Here is a 19,669-nt window from a genome sequence, read left to right on the forward strand (position 1 = left end):
GTGAAAAAAAATGGCAAATCGCTAAATTGAGTAGCGATTTACAAAAATCGCGTAGCGAAAAAAAAATTTTGCTAAATTGAGTAGCGATTTACAAAAAAACGCATAGCGAAAAAAAAAACTCAAATCGCAACGCGATGTTCACTAAATCACGTTGAAAAAGAAGGCAAATCACAACACGATTTTCATAAATCGCGTAGCAAATTTTTTTTGTCCTTTTCTAGAATCGTCATTTCATGACACCAACGGCGAGAAAGGGTGTTACAATAATCGTGAGCAAGAAACAACCGAAGGAAACAATAAACAAAACACAACGACACAGATTTACATGGAAAAACCTCCCCTCAAATCCGAGAGGGAGTAAAAAACCATGGCCACCCAGAGGAAAAACTTTATTGCTCTTTTTCAACAGTTACAATAGAGAAAAAAAAATTATACAAGGCTCAAGAAAAAAATTCTTTTGGGGGCGTTGTCCCCCAGAGACCCCGCCAGGGGCGCCCCCCGATCCCCATCCGCTAAACGCGGGACCCACGTCGGGGGCAGCCCCCGGACCCCCCCTCCTGTAAGTGCAAAAACTCTGAATCAGGCTCAACAACTCATCAAGTTGAACCATGCTACAGTCAGTGTGCAGGTCAGTCGGTGCTTGATGGAGCAGTGTAGGATCGTCTGCTGGATGTATACAGAGGCAGAAAGAGAATGGAGAGAGAGAGGGTTGATGTTCATGACCTTCTTCAGGGGGGGTTCCTTTCTCGGACAATCTTGCAGTGCAGAGATTGAGTCTTAAATAACCATCTCTGGGGTACTTAAGTCTTTGCAACCGCTTCTTTTTTAGAATCGTCGTTTTATGGCACCAATGGCAAAAAGGGTGCTTAAGTCTTTGCAACCGCATCAAACTCTGACGCTAACTGATGCTGACAAACATGGGGATACGAGCTGCACGCACTTACATACATGACACTCATTCGGACCTGCGAACACACACCTGTCTGTTTGGGGGATGCACATATAACCTGCTTCGAAATTGAAGAGTTACGAGCTACTCAGTTCTTTTACCAGTTCTATTTATGAGGAACATGTATAAGTAGGGGTGCAAATCTGAATCCAAATTCAAAATGCAAATAGTAGATCCCATTTGGGTTTCAAATCTAAAGAGGTTAAAATTGAATCCAAATCCGAAATACATGTAGTAATACTAGATCTCGAAAAATTAGAACAAAACATACTATTTACATGTCAAAAATGCATTTGAATCGGATTTTGATTCAGATAAACTTCAGATCCGACTTAAAATGCTGATCTGAATCTGAAAATGATCCCATTCAACATATCCAAATCCACATTCTAATTTTACTTAAAGGATCCACATCCGGAAAAACATGTTGGATTCTGATCAGATATCTGATCATTATATCCGATCCATTTTCAGCCCTTAGCTGTGGATGAGTAAATGATAATACAATTTGTATTTCAACAGGAAAATGAAAAAAAGCCAATTTTTAGAGGTGGAGGGAGAGAGAGAAACCAATAAAGCATAAATAATTCAAGGAATCAGCAGCCTAGAGAGAGAGAGAGAGAGAGAGAGAGAGAGATTAACTGGGGTTAGCGGTCGGGTTGGGTAAGTTTCCATCGTCCAGATTTCGCGGGTTTTTAGGGCAAATTCACCACTCCGTTTTCCCGGAATTCGCTTTTCTCCCCCCTTTTTTCCTTTCCCCCATATTCTTCCTTGCTTATTTTTCTCGTGATTTTCCTTTTTCTTTTTCTTTTTTGAAATCTCCCTTCTCCGAAACAAGAGAAGGAAAGAGAGAGAGAGAGAGATCGTCGTCGTCTTCATCGTCTCGCCCGATCGCGTAAAGATGGCTGCCGCGCCGGCTAGGGCTCGAGCGGACTACGACTACCTCATCAAGCTCCTCCTCATCGGCGATAGCGGTAACGATCGCCCACCCACCAAATAGGGTTTCCCCTTTTCTCCTCTGGCGTTGTGTTTGCTTGATTTGTGGTGGTTGTTGCTCTTCTCTTTTTCCGTTTGCACGAATGTGTCGATCTCTACGCGTTCTTAATGGAAGGGCGTGTGTCGATCTGATTGGATGATGGTGTCTGTTCAAGAGCATTGCTAATGTTTGTGTGTTGATTTGATGGTGGAAAGAAACTCTCCCGAATTCTATTGGTTTCCAAGGATGGATTATGTTTTAACAATGGAGAGAAGATTTTCAGATCATAGCTTGAAACTTGCGCCATCTGTCGTGTTTTTGTATTCTTGGTTTTATCTTTTTTTTTTTATGTTGTTTAAGCGCGATTTAGTTTTGGAGAGAATTCTTGCGTGCACATGATTCGTTTTTGCAAAAATCTAAGATCATGTGGTTGGCGAAGTTATGTGTTCAGTCGAAATGACACATCGAATCGGGGTTCAATTTTTTTGTTGGTTTGCTTGCTTTTATATGTGTGTTGTGCGTGTACTTATTTTGATTGTGAACATCAATCCAAATTGAATTGTGTTGAAGTGCTGCTTTTTGTTTCATCTTTCTTGGATGAAATTGAAGGTCGAGTTTTCCGTTGATTACTTGCCTTCCATTTAGGGAAGCTCAGCGTGGTGGTGGTATGGGGATCTAAGGTTCTTTGTAATGTGACTTGTTTGTTAGTTTTGGAGTATTAGTTAGGAAGTGACATTTTAATTTTTCAATGAAGGAACTGGTTGCGTGATGGATTTCAATGAATTGGTTTAGTATCTCTGGTTGAAAAGTTGATGGGTTGAAGATAGAAGATGTAAGGTTTTGGATTTTAGGCACTTATTCTCAATCTTAATTGGTACTGAAATGACTATCATGGGCTATATTCGCCAAACTGATGATACAAGGAGGCAATGACTGCTATAGACTTTGAGAGCTCTTTTTTTTCATTTGAATTAATTAGGAAGCATTCTGTCAGTTGCCTTTTGTAACTTGTGTTTTGGGTGGGTGGGACGCGGCAACTAAGGAACATTTGAATTTTCTTTTATTAAAGAGCGTACAAAATGAATATATCATCCTGCATTTAAGTATTATGTAAGAGAGGGTGTTGGGACCAGCATTACGCAAAGAGTCGTTTGACCACCAACATACACTAACAAATGTAAAGATCATAATTACATCGCCATGATGTATTAAAAGTTGTTGACGTTCTATATTCCTTGTAATTTTATAGATGAATCCCAAGTCCTGAAATGAAGAATGATGGATGCAGCTCTTCGTTTCCTCTCAGATTTTTCTGCCATTTTCCCCGGATACCTGGATGGCTATTAAACCAGCAATAAACTAGACTCTCAAATGACCAATGCCTCCATCTTGTTGTTTCTCTTTCATCTTCAGGGGAATTAACATCTTCCATCGTAACGATTCCTCATTATATCTCCATTGTTCTGTTGTTCGTTGATATAATAAAATAAAATTCTTGTTTTTATTTGGTTCATTTCTAAAATTATCTTCTTCTTCTCAAGTAGGGACGGGTCATGGATATCAAGTTTTGTGTTGCAGCTCCAAGGCATGATGGGAGAACCCAATGAACAAAGTCACAAACTATTTGGAAATAAGAAAGGAAAACTTGCAACCTTGTTTGTGATTGTTTATGAGTGAGTGTGGGCTATCAACTAGGGATTTCAAACCTATGCATGAATCAATGGTAATTTGCTAGTTATTTTGAGTTGGCATGTTGCTTCCAAAGGTGGTATGAATGGACTTGAAGTATATGGATGTTGTAGTGTATTCGTAGTCATTTTCTTCTACTGGGATTAGAATTGAAAAGGAACCAAATATTTGAGGCAAAATTGGCTGTTGGTGAAAGTTTTCTTGTGAAAGAAAAGAAGGAACAAGAAATGCATTGGGTTACTGCCATAGAAATGACCCAAGAGATCCATTATGTGGACAAAGGGGGGTAAATTTGCTTCTTTCAAAGCAGGAAATTAGATGTGTAAACCTTTTCAAGGAAAAAGTCCTTGAATAAGGAGGGATAAGAGGATTGGTGCAGCAAGGAGCCATGTGTAATAACAACTTTCTTTTTTTCTCCCTTAAGTGATTAAAAGGTGCAGAGATTTGCAAAATGGGTGCAAAGACTGTAAGAAGAGGCGAGGCACCATTAAGCATAAGCAAAGTGTCCACCAACAAGTCCAAAGTACACAAAGACAAAATGTCACTAAGGGTACAATTACAAATGCTACAAAGAGCATAATTGCAAATGCCACCAAGGGCATACACAAAGAACAATAAAAAAATAATATTTTATTGGAACACAAGATGCAAGAAGTATTACATTGAGAGGGGCTTCACCCTTATTTATAAACACCATGGAGTCCCAAATAGAGATGTTGGAGCTAGTCCAACAACTATATTTGTAGCCGTTGGACTATCTCTAATGACTATTCAAACTAGTCAACATTGTGTTGACTAGTTCATATATATATATATATATATATATATATATATATATATATATATATATATTAACACTTCCCCTCATGGTTGAATAACCAAAATTTTGCTTAAAAGAAAGTGAAATTTAGGAGCCGCAAGAGGTTTAGTGAAAAAATTTGCCAATTGGTACTCTGATGTAACATAGGGCAGATCGATAATGCCATGTAGATACTCCTCTTGTACATAGTGACAATCCATTTTAGTATATTTTATATGCTCATGAAACGTTCGATTGCTAACAATATAGATGAAACTTTTATTGTCACAATACATTCGTGAGACTCCTATCACATGAACTCCCATATTTGCTAGCAATCTTCTGGGCCAGACAACTTTCATTGTTGTTGTAACTATGACTCATTTTTCAGCTTCGGTCGAAAAGAGAGAGACCTTATGTTGCTTCCGGCAATGTCATGAAATCAAAGAATCACCTAAAAGACTAAAAAACCTGTGGTTGAGTGTTTGTTATTGTGATCACCTCCTTATTTAACATCAGTATAAGCTATTAAATCTAACGTAGAAGAAACAAACAAAAAAATACCTTGATAAATAGAAAACTTAATACATCTAATAATGCGTAAAACAACTCCCATGTGAATAAAAGTGAGAGCATGTCAAAATTGATTGATTGTGTGTACAACGTGTGATATATCAAGTCTAGTAATTGAAAGATAAGAAAGTACTCTGATAAGTTGTCTGTAAGGAGTTGAATATTCAAGTGGTTCCCCATCGTCAATTCTCATCTTAACGTTGACAACCCCGGGAGTATTAGCCTTCTTATCATCTGTGATTCCGGACCTGAAAATAATATCAAGAGAAAAGTTAGACTGAGACAACAGATAACCCCTTAGAGAGTAGGCAACTTCAATTCCTAAGAAGTATTTAAAAAAAACAAATCAGTCATTTCAAAATATTTTTTAAGAAGTTTTTAAATGTTTTCAACTCCTTGTTTGTCTCTTTTGGTGATAATCATATTGTTTGCATTAGAGAAAAAAATAATGATACCTGCATCATAAATCTTAGCAAATAAGGTTATGTTAGTCAAGCAGGATTGAAATCTAATATTAAACATAACACGACTAAACCTATCATACCAAGCTTTTTGTGTTTGTTTAAGACTATAGAAAGCCTTATTCAAACGAAGAGCTTTTCCCTTAGGAATGGTTATACCAAGTGGAGTTTCTATAATAACTTCTTCAACTAGGTTTTTATTAAGAAAGACATTTTTGACATCCATTTGGTATATGAGTCATTTTTTAATAGAGGCTAAGGCTACAAAAGTCCTAACAGTGGTCATCCTGACAACTGGAGTAAAGGTTTCTTCATAATCTATGCCATATTACTGGAAATATCCCTTGACAATCAATATATGAATGAATTAAGGCAATATATGATTTGTACTTTGGTGAAAAAGAATTGTAGGATATAAATTTTCTAGGTGGTTTTGAAATTCTGGATGACCTTCTAGATTGGACTTAGACGGTGGGTTTCAGTTTCAGAATATCTATCTAATGCACATGGGGGTAGGATCTTTTCGCCTAGAATATTGAATACAGTTTTTGTCCTTGTGGGATTGCTATTCATTATCATTATGTGATTGCTCCTCATTCAGCAAATCATCTCTAATCTCATGATCTTAATCAAGATCACATTCATAATCACAATTAACATCGAACTTTAGAATTAATCCAACAAAAATGAATACTTAGTTGTTTCCTTAGTTTTTTCAAAATAAAAAAAAACTTTCTTTTTTAGGAAAGATATATTTCTTGAAACATAAAGTTTTTTATTTTTAAAATCAAAACACCTATAGCCTTTTTGGTTATCTGCATAACCTAAAAAGACACAAGGTATAGCACGATGGAACAATTTATCATTTTTGTTACTGAAAACAAAACATTTGCATCCAAAGCCTCTTAATCTAGCATAATCAAGAGTTATTTTAAATTTTTTTTCAACTGGTGACACATTTTGCAAAGAAGACGATGACATTCTATTGATGAGATAAACAAATGTTAAAGCAACCTCAACCCAAAAATCCTTTGGTAAAGGTTATAGTGGTTTCTATAATGTGTCTGCATTCTTTCGGGCAAACATTTTATTGGGGTGTGAGGACAAAATCTTTGGTGTGTGATGCCATGAAAATTTAGATGATCTTTGAATTCTTTTGATAAAAATTCTCCTCCTGAATCAGTTCGAAAGATAGAAATATCATTTTCAAAATTATTTTGACTAAATTTTGAAATATTTGAAAATATAAGAAAACTTCGGATTTATGTCCAAGGAAATAAACCCAAGTGCCTAGAAAAATCATCAACAAAAATTATATTGTAGGCATATCCACCCTTTGATATAACTCGTATTGGGCCCCATATATCCGAATATATTAACTCTTGAGATCTCGAAGCAAAAGAAGTTCTTTCTTAAAATGGTAATATCTTTATTTTTCCAAGAATACAATCTTTAGAAGTAAATTTTTAAGAATTACAATTTTTTTTCAAACTTGAAAATTATTGATTTTTGGATACATTAGGATGACCAAGTCTTTTATGCCATATATCCAAGTCAATTTTTTGAACATTACAATAAAAATTACTCTTGGATATTTCCAAAAAATCCATGTAATATAGGCCTCTTTTATGGCCTCCCCCAATCAGCTTCATTGGTTGTCGATACTGCACCCCACATTCATAAAAGGAGAAGGTGACATTGCATCCATAGTCAGTTATTTGATAAACAGATAAAAGATTTAAATTTAATTTAGGAACATATCTAACTTTTGGAATAGAAAACTTTTTTGTGTTTTGAAAAGAACTTTCGAAATTCCTTATTCCTTTAATATCAAGGGATATAGGGGTCATATGAAACAAGACACCCGATTCAAGAAGCCAAAGAAATTTATCGAGATAAAAAAAGCTGAAATGACTCTAGTTGATGGGGGCACTTCTTTGAGGAGAGGTTGCAACACTTCCACTAATTGAGCTAGAGACATGCTTTCGATGGTTGAATCTTTAGAGGTAGTGTTGATGTCATTTGACTATTGTGAAGGATGAACTGAAGCAACCTTCTTCTTGTAGGTCCTTAGTTTGGGGCATTGAGGCTTGACATGTCCCGGTTCATGAAAATAATGACAAATAGCATTTCTTTTATCATTGTCATTTCCTTGTCTTCCATAGTGGGGTAGCTTGTACTCAGTCTAGAAACGGCTAGGACTGAGTCTTCTTCGCTTTTGGTATTTTTCTTTTTAAGCCTATTTTCTTTCATACTTAACTCTTCAATAGTGTCAATAATAGAGGGGACTTTTCTTCTATGAAAGAGAGCCGACTTGGTTGATTCAAATTTGCATCTCAAGCAATTAATAAATTGATAAAAATACTCCGCATCTATTTGCTTTTGGCGAAACTCAATATCTTTGAGACAATGCCACTTAGGCTCTAAAAGAGGCAACTCTTCTCATAGTTCGGACAAGTCATTGTAATGTTCTCTAATGCTTTTGTCCCATTGTGTCATGGTTCAAACTTTATCTTATAAATTGCACACGTGCAATACTTTTATGGGAATTATATTTTTAAGGTATTTTCAAGCCATATTAGCATACTCAAATTTTGTAAGGCTAGATCATTTTTTAATGTCCACACTACTGATAAGTTAAGACATAATTTTGGCATGTTTCATTATTCACTCTTTTCACTTTTTCTCGTAACTAGCTATAACATTAGTCTTCTCTCTATCAGAAAGAGGTACTTCGTTCTCATTATCCACTTTAGTAAGGATTAGTTTTGGCTTTGGATCGGATCCATCCATTAATCTCCACAATTCTTTTTCTCATATGTAATATGCACTCTAGTAAGGATTAGTTATGGAACACGAGCACTCCACCACAAATTTGGAGAAGATGCACCATCATGCAAGCACCAAAAGGATCACACGAACTGTTAAAATATGTAATCCCATATATAATTTTTTTGTTTTTTAGTATTCTAGTGAGGTTAGGTTAGAATCTAATAGAATCTAATTAGGTTAGATATTATTTTTTGTTTTTGGACCTTTTTAGACCTCAATCCTTTTTGACATCTTTTTGACCAAAGTCAAAAAGCATTATTCTAAGAGAGTTGTTGGACTCCCTCTATAGTTCTCCCTTGTGTGGTATATATATGGGGTCATTCCCCCTTGTAAAGTTCACTTTTTGTGTGGGTGTTCTCCCACTTGAATGAAATATATTTTCTTTCCTCTTTGCTTTGCATAGTTTTTTTGAGTATTTTGTATGAACCCTAGTGGTTGTTGTGATTGTGTACTATTTATGAACCTCTGTGGTTCTTGTGAGAGATCTTTTGTGAGTATCATTTGAAGATCCGATTGTGGATTTCATTTTCTTGCATGGTATAAGAGCAAGGTTGTAATCAAGTTATTCATTTTCAGTGCATTGGGAGGCGTGCTACTCAAGTTTGAAAAGGAGAGACGTTCTTCTTCAAGTATATGTGAAGTTGTGAACTTGCAAAGCTTGGAGGTGTGATTGTACCTACCATTCGTGGTGGAGTACATACTCTATACTCTCTCTTCCAAACTTCTCTTTTTTGCTTTTACTTTCTTCTCCTTGTTAACCTTGTAAAATGGATGACAATGATAATGTCACCATTAAACCCATTAAACTCAACGACTCAAATTATGTTATATGGGCTTCAATTATGAAGCACCTTATATGGGGAAAAGGGTTGTAAGGATTAGTGGATAAGACTGACTTGGAACCTAAACTAATCCTTACGAAGATTAAAAGTGAAAAAGAAGTACCTCTTACGGAGGTGAAAAAGATTAAAGTCATTACCACTTATGAGAAAAAGTGGAAGGAATGGAGAATGAGACACGCCAAGATTATGTCTTGGCTCATAAGTAGTGTGAATATAAAAAAGTGTTTAAGTCTTACAAAATTTAAACATGCTAATGACATTTAAGATTATCTTAAGATAATGTATTCTCTTAAAGCCATTGCACATGTGTGCAATCTACAAAATCAAGTTCGGAATATGGTTCAAGGGGACAAAAGCATTAGAGAATACTATAGTAGCTTGTCCGAATTATGGGGAGAGTTGACTTTTCTCGAACCAAAGTGGCATTGCTCACAAGACAGAACTTCGTCAAAATCAAATCAAGGTTTTAAAACTTGCCAAGTCAACTCGTTGACTCGGCTCGGCTCGGCCCTCCAGCGAGTCAACCCGGCAAGGCAAACTCGGTTTGCCAAGACTCGGGCTTGACTCGGCCTGACTCAGGCGATCTCTGGGATGTTTGAAATTTGATTTTTGAGTTTCAAATTACAGTTTCAAAATATATAAGTACATATATTTTAACAAGGGTTACCCCCAGATTTTGTATAAAAAAGAAAATAAAAATCATTTAAAGATAAAAAATAATTTAAATCCATAGAATAAAATCGCCATGTTGTTCAAACTACTGTTCACCTTGTGCTATCAACTTATTCTAGCAAAATATTTTAAAGAAATGATTCTCACTATATATGGAGGGTCAAATGTGCCTATAGGAAGTCACATTTAGGTTTCATCATCCATTTGTTATGTGAACAAGCATTGTACATATTCAAATATTAGTAGTCTTTTTATAGTTGTGCCATTAATATATTTCCTGCATAGTTTTCATACATGAGAAAATTGCTTATTTATGTTGATATTGGGCATTCCGTAAACTTTCAATATGCACATATATCCCTATTTTACATTTATGGATTTGTTAGAGAGGGAATTGAAACTTTTAAAACAAGCTAGCATATATGATTGGCCATTTTAGGAACCGTAGGTAGTAGCAGACTGAACTCATGGTGACCACATCCTATAATTCAAGCCATGAATTAGTCAAAGTGCTTGTATAAATATCAAATTCAAGCAAACCTCTATAGCTCTTTGCACTTAAAGACATTTGGAGACTATATGTTTACTGAAAAACATGGTTTGAGACAAATTATATATTGTTTTTCTTTTAAAATCAAAAGTTAACAAAACCCGGTCTGAGTCACCGAGTTGACCCGCCGAGTCACGAGTCAATAAAGAACGAGTCGAGTTCCGAGTCACGGGTTTTAAAACCTTGAATCAAATAAATGCAAAGCACTTTTTTCAATCTATTAATAGACCAAGATTGGAATTTGAGTCTACCAAGTTCATTCTTCTTCATCGAGGAAAGGTTCCCTCAATAGAAGACACTATAGAAGAATTGAGCATGGAAGAAAATAGGCTCAAAAGTAGAATCATCAAGAGTGATGATAACTCAGTTCTAGCCATTTCTAGACGGGGAAATCATGTTCGCACATACAAACCTCCAAATTATGGGAGGACGAATGATGAAAAACATGAAAATGATTTTCAGAAAAGGAAAGTAATTTGTTACTATTGCTGTGAACCGGGACACGTGAAAACTTATTGTCCAAAACTGAAGAAACCATATGAAAAGAAGGTTGCCTCTGTCGAACTTCTTCAAGAATCGAATGAATCATCCATTGGAAGTATGTCCTTAACACAATTGGTGGAAGAACTTCCACCATTGCTCAAATGAGCTTCTTCATCCGCTAGAGCCGCCATCTCTTTCGTGGGCATCTTCGATCTTGGTAAAACTCTTTGGCTTCTTGATTTCAGTGCTTCTTTTCATACGACTCTAAACATTGATGTGTTATCTGAATATCATAACTCAAATGGGTCAAATGTGTTTACTGCTGATGAAACATCTCTTGAAATTAAATGAATAAGAATTTTTGAGAAAAATTTTCAAAACAAAAAGGTTTTGCATTCCACAAGTTGGATATATTCTCAAACTTAATCTAAACTTTTTATCTGTTTCACAATTATCTGACCATGGATGTAATGTTTCCTTCTCCTCTCGTGGATGTCGAGTGCAGGATCACCAGTCAGGGAAGCTGATTGGGGAAGGCCATAGAGAAGGAGGCCACTACATGGACTTTTTGGACATACCTAATACATTGTTTTGTAATATTCAAAAAGTTGACCATAGATTTATGGCACAAGAGACTTGGACATTCTAGTCTATCCAAGCTCCAGTTTTTTCCAAAGATGACAAATTTTTATAATTTTGAAACATTTAAATGTTAAAAATGTATTCTTGGAAAAATAAAAAAACTACATTTTCAAGAAAGAACCTGTCTCTTCACGACCACTTGAGCTAATACATTCGAATGTATGGGGACCTGCACCAGTTGTCTCAACATATGGTTTTATTTATTATGTAATTTTTATAGATGATTTCACAAGACATACTTGGATCTATTTTCTTAAACATAAATCTAAAGTTTTTTTACATTTTCAAATATTTCATCATCTAGTTAAAAATCAATTCAAAAATGACAATTCAATTTTTTGCACTGATTGAGGGGGAGAGTTTTTGTCAAAAGAATTTAAGGATTACTTAAACTTATATGGTATTGTACATAAAAAATCATGCCCTTATACTCCTCAAAAAATTGTTTAACAGAAAGAAAGCATAGACATATTATAGAAACAACAAGAACCTTACTTATTACACATCAAGTACCAAAGGTTTTTTTGGGCTGAAGCCACTCTAACTGCAGTTTACCTTATCAATAGGATGCCATCTTCTTCATTAAATATTGTATCTTCTGTTGAAAAACTTTTTAAACAAATCTCGGATTACTTTAGGTTAAGAGTTTTTGGGTGCAAATGTTTTGTGTTTTCAAACAAAAATAACAAATTCTCCTCTCATGGTATTCTGTGTGCCTTTTTAGGATATGCAAGTCATCAAAAAGGTTATAAATGTTTTGATCCCAAAACAAGAAAAGTATATGTTTCAAGGAATGTATCTTTCTTCGAAAAAGAAAGTTTTTTTTTAAAGTGTGAACTCCAAGGAAATAGATGAATATTCCTTTTTGTTGGACCTAGTTCCAAAAATTGATGAAGATGATCTAGATCAGATTCAAGAAGAGCAACTTGATATGACGAATACAAAATCATTTAGTGATCATCCAAATTGCATTCAGTACTCTAGGCGAGGTAATCTAGAGAAACCATGTGCTCTCAAAAAATATACTAAAAGACATGAACAAGTATCCACTAGGAAGTCGTCTAGAGTGTCCAAAGTTCCCCGAAAATTTGTCATATGAGTCTTTTCACCATAATATCAAGCCTATATTGCTTTAATACACTCCTATGTAGAACCCTCTAACTATGATATTGCAAAAGAACAATATGAATGGGTCAAAGCAATGTCACTGCAATTAAGAGTTTTATAAAAGGTAAATACTTGGACTATTCAAGATCTTTCATCAAGTACAAAGCCTATAGGTTGCAGATGTGTGTACAAAGTGAAAACTAAGAGTGATGACACTCTTGAAAGGTTTAAAACCCTTTGTTAAGAATTCCAATTATGAATTTAATAAAGTTATGATTGATTTTGGTTTTCAATCTTGTCTTACTGACACAACTCTGTTTGTTAAAAATTCCAATGCAGATATTATCATTCTTTTTTTCTATGTAGACGACATGGTCATTATTGGAAGTGATAAGCAGGGAGTTAACAACATTAAAAAATTTCTTAAAACACATTTCGAAATGAGTGATTTGGGTTTCTTAAAAAAATTTCTTGGTATAGAAGTTGCTTATTCTTCTAGAGGTTATTTGTTAACTCAGTTTAAATTTATCCTGGACATCGTTGACAGGTCTGGTATCTCAGATGAAAAACAGACTGACACTCTTGAAGTGGTGAACATCAAAATGAAGATTGATGATGGACAGCTACTTGAAAATCCTATACCTTACAGACAACTTGTCGATGTATTGTCTTATCTCTCTATTACAAGACCCAACATTGCGCATGTTGTCCACACAAGTCAATTTCAGCAGGCTCCTATCACTGTTCATATGGGAGCTATTTTACACATTATTAGATATATTAAAACTTTCATTTTTAGAGGGCTTTTTTTGTTTGCTTCTTCTTCCTTAGAATTAACTACTTATACTGATGCAGACTGGGGAGGTGATTCCAATGATCGACACTCAACTACTTGTTTTTGTGTGTTCTTAGGTGATTCATTGATTTCATGGAGGTGCAAGAAGCAACAAAAAGTTTCTCTCTCATCAACTGAAGCCGAATACAAGGCAATGACTACAACCACTATAGAAGTAGTTTAGCTACGACGCTTGCTTCATGACATGGGTGTTGAAAGCACATGAGCATCAAAACTATGCTGTGACAATAAAAGTTCTATTTATATTGCCAGTAATCAGACATTCCACGAACGCACCAAGCATATTGAGATGGATTGTCACTACGTGCGAGAGAAATTTCTACATGTCACCATTGATCTTTCTTATGTTTTATTAGAATATCAATTAAAAAATTTCTTTACCAAACCTCTCGCCGCTCCTCGATTTCACTTTTTCTTAAACAAACTTTCGGTTATTCAACCGTAAGTTTGAGGGGGGGGGTGTTAAAATATGTAATCTCATATGTAATCTTTTTGTTTTTTAGTATTCTAGTTAGGTTAGGTTAGAATTTAATTAGGTTAGATATTATTTTTTGTTTTTGGACCTTTTTAGACCTCAATCCTTTTTTACAGTTTTTTGATCAAAGTAAAAAACTAAGTCACACAGACTCGGCTAAAAGGTCGACGCACCCGCGTCGACACGCCCCGACACGGCTTCGGACACGGGTGCAACTTCGAACATGATCAACTAAGTGTCGGACTCGGTCAACGCACCGGGGCCGAGTCCGTCCATATTTTGGACTCGGTCAACTTTGATCGAGTCTATTTTTGTTCATTTATTAAAATTAATTTGGACTCGGGTCGGGTCCAAATCCGGACCTGACCCTAATCCAAGATGGTATTGGGATCAGATCTTTTATATATATATATATATAGCCGTGTCCCTGTATCCAAAATTTTTGAAATTGCTCCGCACCCGTACCTGCACCCATGTGACATAGGCCAAAAAACATTATTCTAAGAGAGTCGTTGGACTCCCAACGGCTCTCTCTAAAGCTCTCCCTTGTGTAGTATATATATGGGGTCGATCACTTTTTGTGTGGGTGTTCTCCCACTTGAATGAAATATATAATATATTTTCTTTCCTATTTGCTTTGCATACTCTTTTTGAGTATTTTGTATGAACCCTAGTAGTTCTTGTGAGTGTGTATTATTTATGAACCTCCCTGGTTCTTGTGAGAGATCTTTTGTGAGTATCATTTGAAGATCCGATTGTAGATTTCATTTTCTTACACGAACACTTGAGGGAAAATCTTCAAATGTACGACCACGATCACAGATGCTTGACTTTGAATCACCATCGAGCTTTATCACCAAGTTCTAATACCATTTAAGAAGAGGTAAGGCACCTTTAAGCATGAACAAAGTGTCCACCAATAAGTCCAAGGTATACAAACACGAAAAGCCACTAAGGGTACAAGCACAAATGCCACCAAGGGCATACACAAAGAACAATAAAAAATAATATTTTATTAGAACACAAGATGCAAAAAGCATTACATTAAGAGAGGGGTTTCACCTTTATTTATACACACCATGGAGTTCCAAATAGAGACGACGGCTCTATTTTTAGCCATTGGACTAGCTCCAACGCTATTCAAAACTAGTCAACATTGTGTTGACTAGTTCAAACAGAACTTTGACTAGTTTGAAATGAACTAGACAAAAGGAAAAGAACAAAAATAAAGGAAAAATATTTACAACAAATAAATATATATATATATATATATACTTGAATTAACAAAGACTTGATGTTAAATACAAAAGATATTAATATCCATGCCCCTTTCCTACTGAGTTGTTCCCTTTTTTTAATAATAAAAATTTGTTATTCTTTGGTGTCATGAACTTAATACAAAATAATGAGGAAAATAAAATTAAGGTTTGATGAAAAAGGGAAGCAGAAAGAAGAAAATAACATATTCATAAAAGGCAGGATATGAGACAAAGAAAGAAAGGATATGAAGAAATAGAGATCCACACACCTGGGAAATCAACTTGGGTTCTCCATTGCCTCATAAGAGTTTTTCTGCTTTTATGTGTTTATAAATGATGGTTTTTCCTTTTTTATGCCGTACATTCAAATTGATATATCTTGATTTCATGTTTCTTTTTTCTTTGGCATCATTTGCATTTCTTGCTCTAATTTTTCTATTTATATTGTTTAGGGATTCTATATTTCTTGACCCTTTACCTTTATCATTTCTATTCTTGTATTTCATGTTGTAATCAGTTCAGCTTTTTGTTTTTGTGGAGTAGCTCTCTTATTTTACTTAGAATCTAGCATTTTCAAATTTGTTTTTATACTTTTCTGTTAGAATTTTGTCTTTCTTGATTTAGCCCGGTGCCTCTCTGTTGGTTTTGCTTGGATGTATTTCATGGTTCTTTTCTATGTATTTTGGTATTTGTTCTTTTATCTTCTCTTTCTTTGTCTAATCTTTTGCATTTCATGATTTTGAATTGTGCTTCTTGGCTAACGTTTTTGTGTTATTGGTTTTGTTTGTATTTCTTTGTAGAAGTTATCATACTTGGTGTTGATTTTGTACTTCTTGGTTGCTTATTGTATAACTTCGTTCTGTTGTGTCATTAATCTTTTGCATTAGTTGGTCCAGCACTTCTTAATTATCCATTTGGATCTTTTCCAACTCTGTGTTGTAGACTTCTTTATTGCCTTTTTTTTGCTTATTGTTCATGTAATATTTCAATTTCGGTTTCTCTTTCATTTTTGTTGAAAATAAAAAATTATGTTGTTGGCTTGTCTGGTTTAATCTTTTCATTCTTGAATTCAATCATTTATATTACTTGTTTGGATTTTATATTATTTGTTTCAATCTTGTGTGTGTTGATTGGTCTTTTGTATTTTGATGATGTGATCTTTTGTATTTCTTGGGTTATGGAATTGTTGCTCTTGACATCTTGTTTTCTTGTTTTTAGTTCATTTTTCTTCTTACTTTTTATGTTTTAGTTTGCTCAGGATGTTCCTTGGTTGAATTCTTGATTCCATATTATGTTATTCTTACTATTATTTACATATTAGCCTCAAATCCTTCGGTTTGACCTTTTGTGTGTCTTGCTCTTGTTTGTCATATTTCTTTATTTGGTCTTTGTATTTTCTTGTTCAACATTGCTGTTCTTTTTTTTTACTTTCCTATTTCTCTTGTTTTTTCATTTTATTTTTTATGTTTAAGGTGATTTTTTCTTGGATCCATCTTTTTCTTTTCTTGAGTGGTTAGGCTCCATTGCTTTTCTAATTATTGGTCTGGACGTCAATATCTGTGGGTTAACCATCTGTCTTCCTTGGATGAGTCCATGTTTCTTGTGTTTTTTGTGGCATATTGTCTTGCTTGTAAGGGAATTAATGCTATGTTAGATCAAGGTTGCCAAACTAGGAAGCAGAAGCAGAAAACGATACTAGAAGTGAAAGCGAGACATTTTAAAATTTATAGGAAGTGGGAAGCGAAGTATCAATTTGAAAGTGAAATAGAAATAAAAAATGAAGCAATATGGTAACTGAATAGGAATTGAACAAGAAGCAAATAAAAATTAAAATAAAATTAATTATTCTTATATTTCATGAATTGTCAGTAAAAGAGTTAATTTTTTGTTAAAATCTAACAATAATGGTTACCAATTTAGAAAAAGTACATGGGAAGTGAATGAAAGCGTGAGAGAAAATACATGAAAAACATAAAAAAAATGTGAGAAAAACATAGAAGAAGCATGGGGAATCAAGATTTCCATAAAGTTTTGGAAGCAAGGAGTATCGCGCTTTCGAAGTGAGTTTCTGAGAAGTGCACTTTCCACCTACCTAAGAAGCTTCCGGTAACTCTGGTATAGATTGAAACATGCATCCAGGGCCTAGTTCCGGTGCAACTAAGAACACTGGACATTTCAATTGTTGATTCTTTATTCAACCTGTGGACAGGAAGTCCTTTCTTTTTCCGTTATTTCTTGTCAAATGTTAGTTGATCTTCCAAATCGCTGCATGGTTGCGCTTTGGTTTCTTATGAATGTGAACATCACTTCTGTTTTGTGGTGCTGAACAGCAGTTCTCTATGTAGAATCAGAATGTAATTTTGTATGGCTACATCTCTCCAAATTGTCTGAAGATATTTGATTATTCTTTTCAGGGGTTGGAAAGAGTTGTCTCCTCCTGCGTTTTTCTGACGACTCCTTCACCACTAGTTTTATTACAACAATAGGGTTTGTCCTTGGAACTCTGATTCTGTAGTCCTTTATGGTGTACTTTGCTATCAATAATCTGATGAAAATAATACTTGTCTACCAGGATTGACTTCAAGATTCGAAACATTGAACTTGACGGGAAGCGTATTAAACTGCAGATTTGGGACACAGCTGGTCAAGAACGTTTCAGGACAATTACAACAGGTATTTGATGTTCTATGTCATTCTTCATTTTTGGAAAAAGAAAAGTGATGAGAGACGCATAGATTCTAAGTGTTTTAGCAGGCTGTTATTGCACTTGCTGTAATATGAAAAATGTCTACATCCTCACTTTAGAACATCGCTATTGGTTTAGAATCTCTCTCATAGCAGGCGCACACACCCCAAAAAATGAGAAACCAGAGAAAACACCTCATGTAAACATGATGCATTTAGAGGACTAGCTTTTATTTGGGCAACCTGAAAATATTGCATAAGACCAATGATTTATTTATTTATTTAACAAGGACATCAGAATAAACGATGCATAATATTGACTTCTTCCTGTGTCCATTTACACTATTGTTTGGTGCAGCTTATTACAGGGGAGCCATGGGTATCTTGCTAGTATATGATGTCACAGATGAGTCTTCCTTCAACAGTATTTGCTTCTTACTCTAGTCCTGTTATCTTCATTTATTCATCGGTTGCTTTCGAGTTTCTGTTTTCAAACATCTTTGTTCATGATCCACAGACATTCGTAACTGGATTAGGAATATAGAGCAACATGCATCTGACAATGTTAACAAGATATTGGTTGGCAATAAGGCTGATATGGATGAAAGCAAACGTGTAAGTTCGGTTATAATCTACCTTTTTTGCCCTTTTAAATCGTCTTATCATCAAAATCATGATCAAATTGGCCGGTATTATAGGCTGTACCAACATCACGAGGTCAGGAACTAGCTGATGAGTATGGGATCAAGTTCTTCGAGACTGTAAGTCTTAAACTGTACTTCCTGATTCATATGTTCTCACATCTTAAGTATACATCCAATTTTAATCTGATGATATTTTATGCAGAGTGCCAAGACCAACTTCAATGTGGAGCAGGTTTTCTTTTCCATTGCTAGAGATATAAAGCACAGACTTGCAGAGAGTGATTCCAAAGTTGAGGTTAGATGGTTTCCTGATTACAGCGCTATGTAATATAGTAGTAAGCAATGTTCGTGTTCATGATATTATGAGATGCTTCATCTTTGGTGCAGCCCCAGGCCATCAAGATCAGCAAACAAGACCCAGCTGCAGGTCCTGGTGATGCTCCACCTAAATCAGCTTGCTGTGGATCTTGACTTTTGTACAGAAAGGATACTTACTGGAGGTTTTGGTTATCTGCATGGACGCTGGGCTCAAGGATTCGTGGAGATGGTTTCATATTGCTGGGGCCTTCTGCCGCACCGTTTCCATTATAGTTACATGTCAGCCTTTGTCTTGCTTTCATTTTCCTCTCTTTCTTTTTGTTTTCAGTTATTAATGATCTAATGTTGGATATAAGTATGCCAAGCTTTCCCTTGATGCCAAGTATTATTGCTCCTTAAATATATGGAATGAATCCAAACCATTTTGTAAGTCTGATTTGTAATGGGTGTTACTGATTTTTACTTATTCTTGGATATTAGGCTGACCTTCCATGAATTGCTTCCTTGTTTACGCTTCTCTCTGTCATTTTGTATGGAGGGCCTACAACTTATGGATGGAAGATTGAATCAAGCCAATAATTTGCCTACGTACAGATTTTGACAATAGTTGTGGATACTACACGTTCTTGCAGTATTCTTATGGTGAGGACTGTCTTCTGAGACCTTATCCTCACCCATATTTGATGGAGATAGCTTACTACTGGACCGCCATTTTACTCATAACCAAAAACATTGGTCATCTTGCGTTTATGGGCTTACTCGGTGTTAACAATCTGAATTGCTAGTGTTGTCTGTATGTATTGCTAGCGGCTGCGTTAACAATCTGCATTGGTTATATGACATTTTGGAAAGCAGAA

The 19,669-nt window shown here is 35.2% G+C and overlaps 1 protein-coding gene across 1 annotated transcript; it reads left to right on the forward strand.

Annotated features, from left to right (window-relative positions):
* Nucleotides 1–1,712: 1,712 nt before the first annotated feature.
* LOC149813774 (ras-related protein RABE1c-like) lies at nt 1,713–19,242 on the forward strand. Its single transcript, XM_089991351.1, has 8 exons — nt 1,713–1,923; nt 17,580–17,652; nt 17,738–17,838; nt 18,209–18,274; nt 18,368–18,465; nt 18,549–18,611; nt 18,697–18,789; nt 18,882–19,242. Exons 1-8 carry the CDS (start codon nt 1,851–1,853, stop codon nt 18,963–18,965), a joined length of 651 nt encoding a protein of 216 aa, XP_089847477.1. The 5' UTR covers nt 1,713–1,850; the 3' UTR covers nt 18,966–19,242.
* Nucleotides 19,243–19,669: the final 427 nt, after the last annotated feature.

This window comes from Nuphar pumila, chromosome 16 (assembly GCF_984573655.1).
Source record: "Nuphar pumila chromosome 16, dmNupPumi1.hap1.1, whole genome shotgun sequence".
NCBI classification, from domain to species: Eukaryota; Viridiplantae; Streptophyta; class Magnoliopsida; order Nymphaeales; family Nymphaeaceae; genus Nuphar; species Nuphar pumila.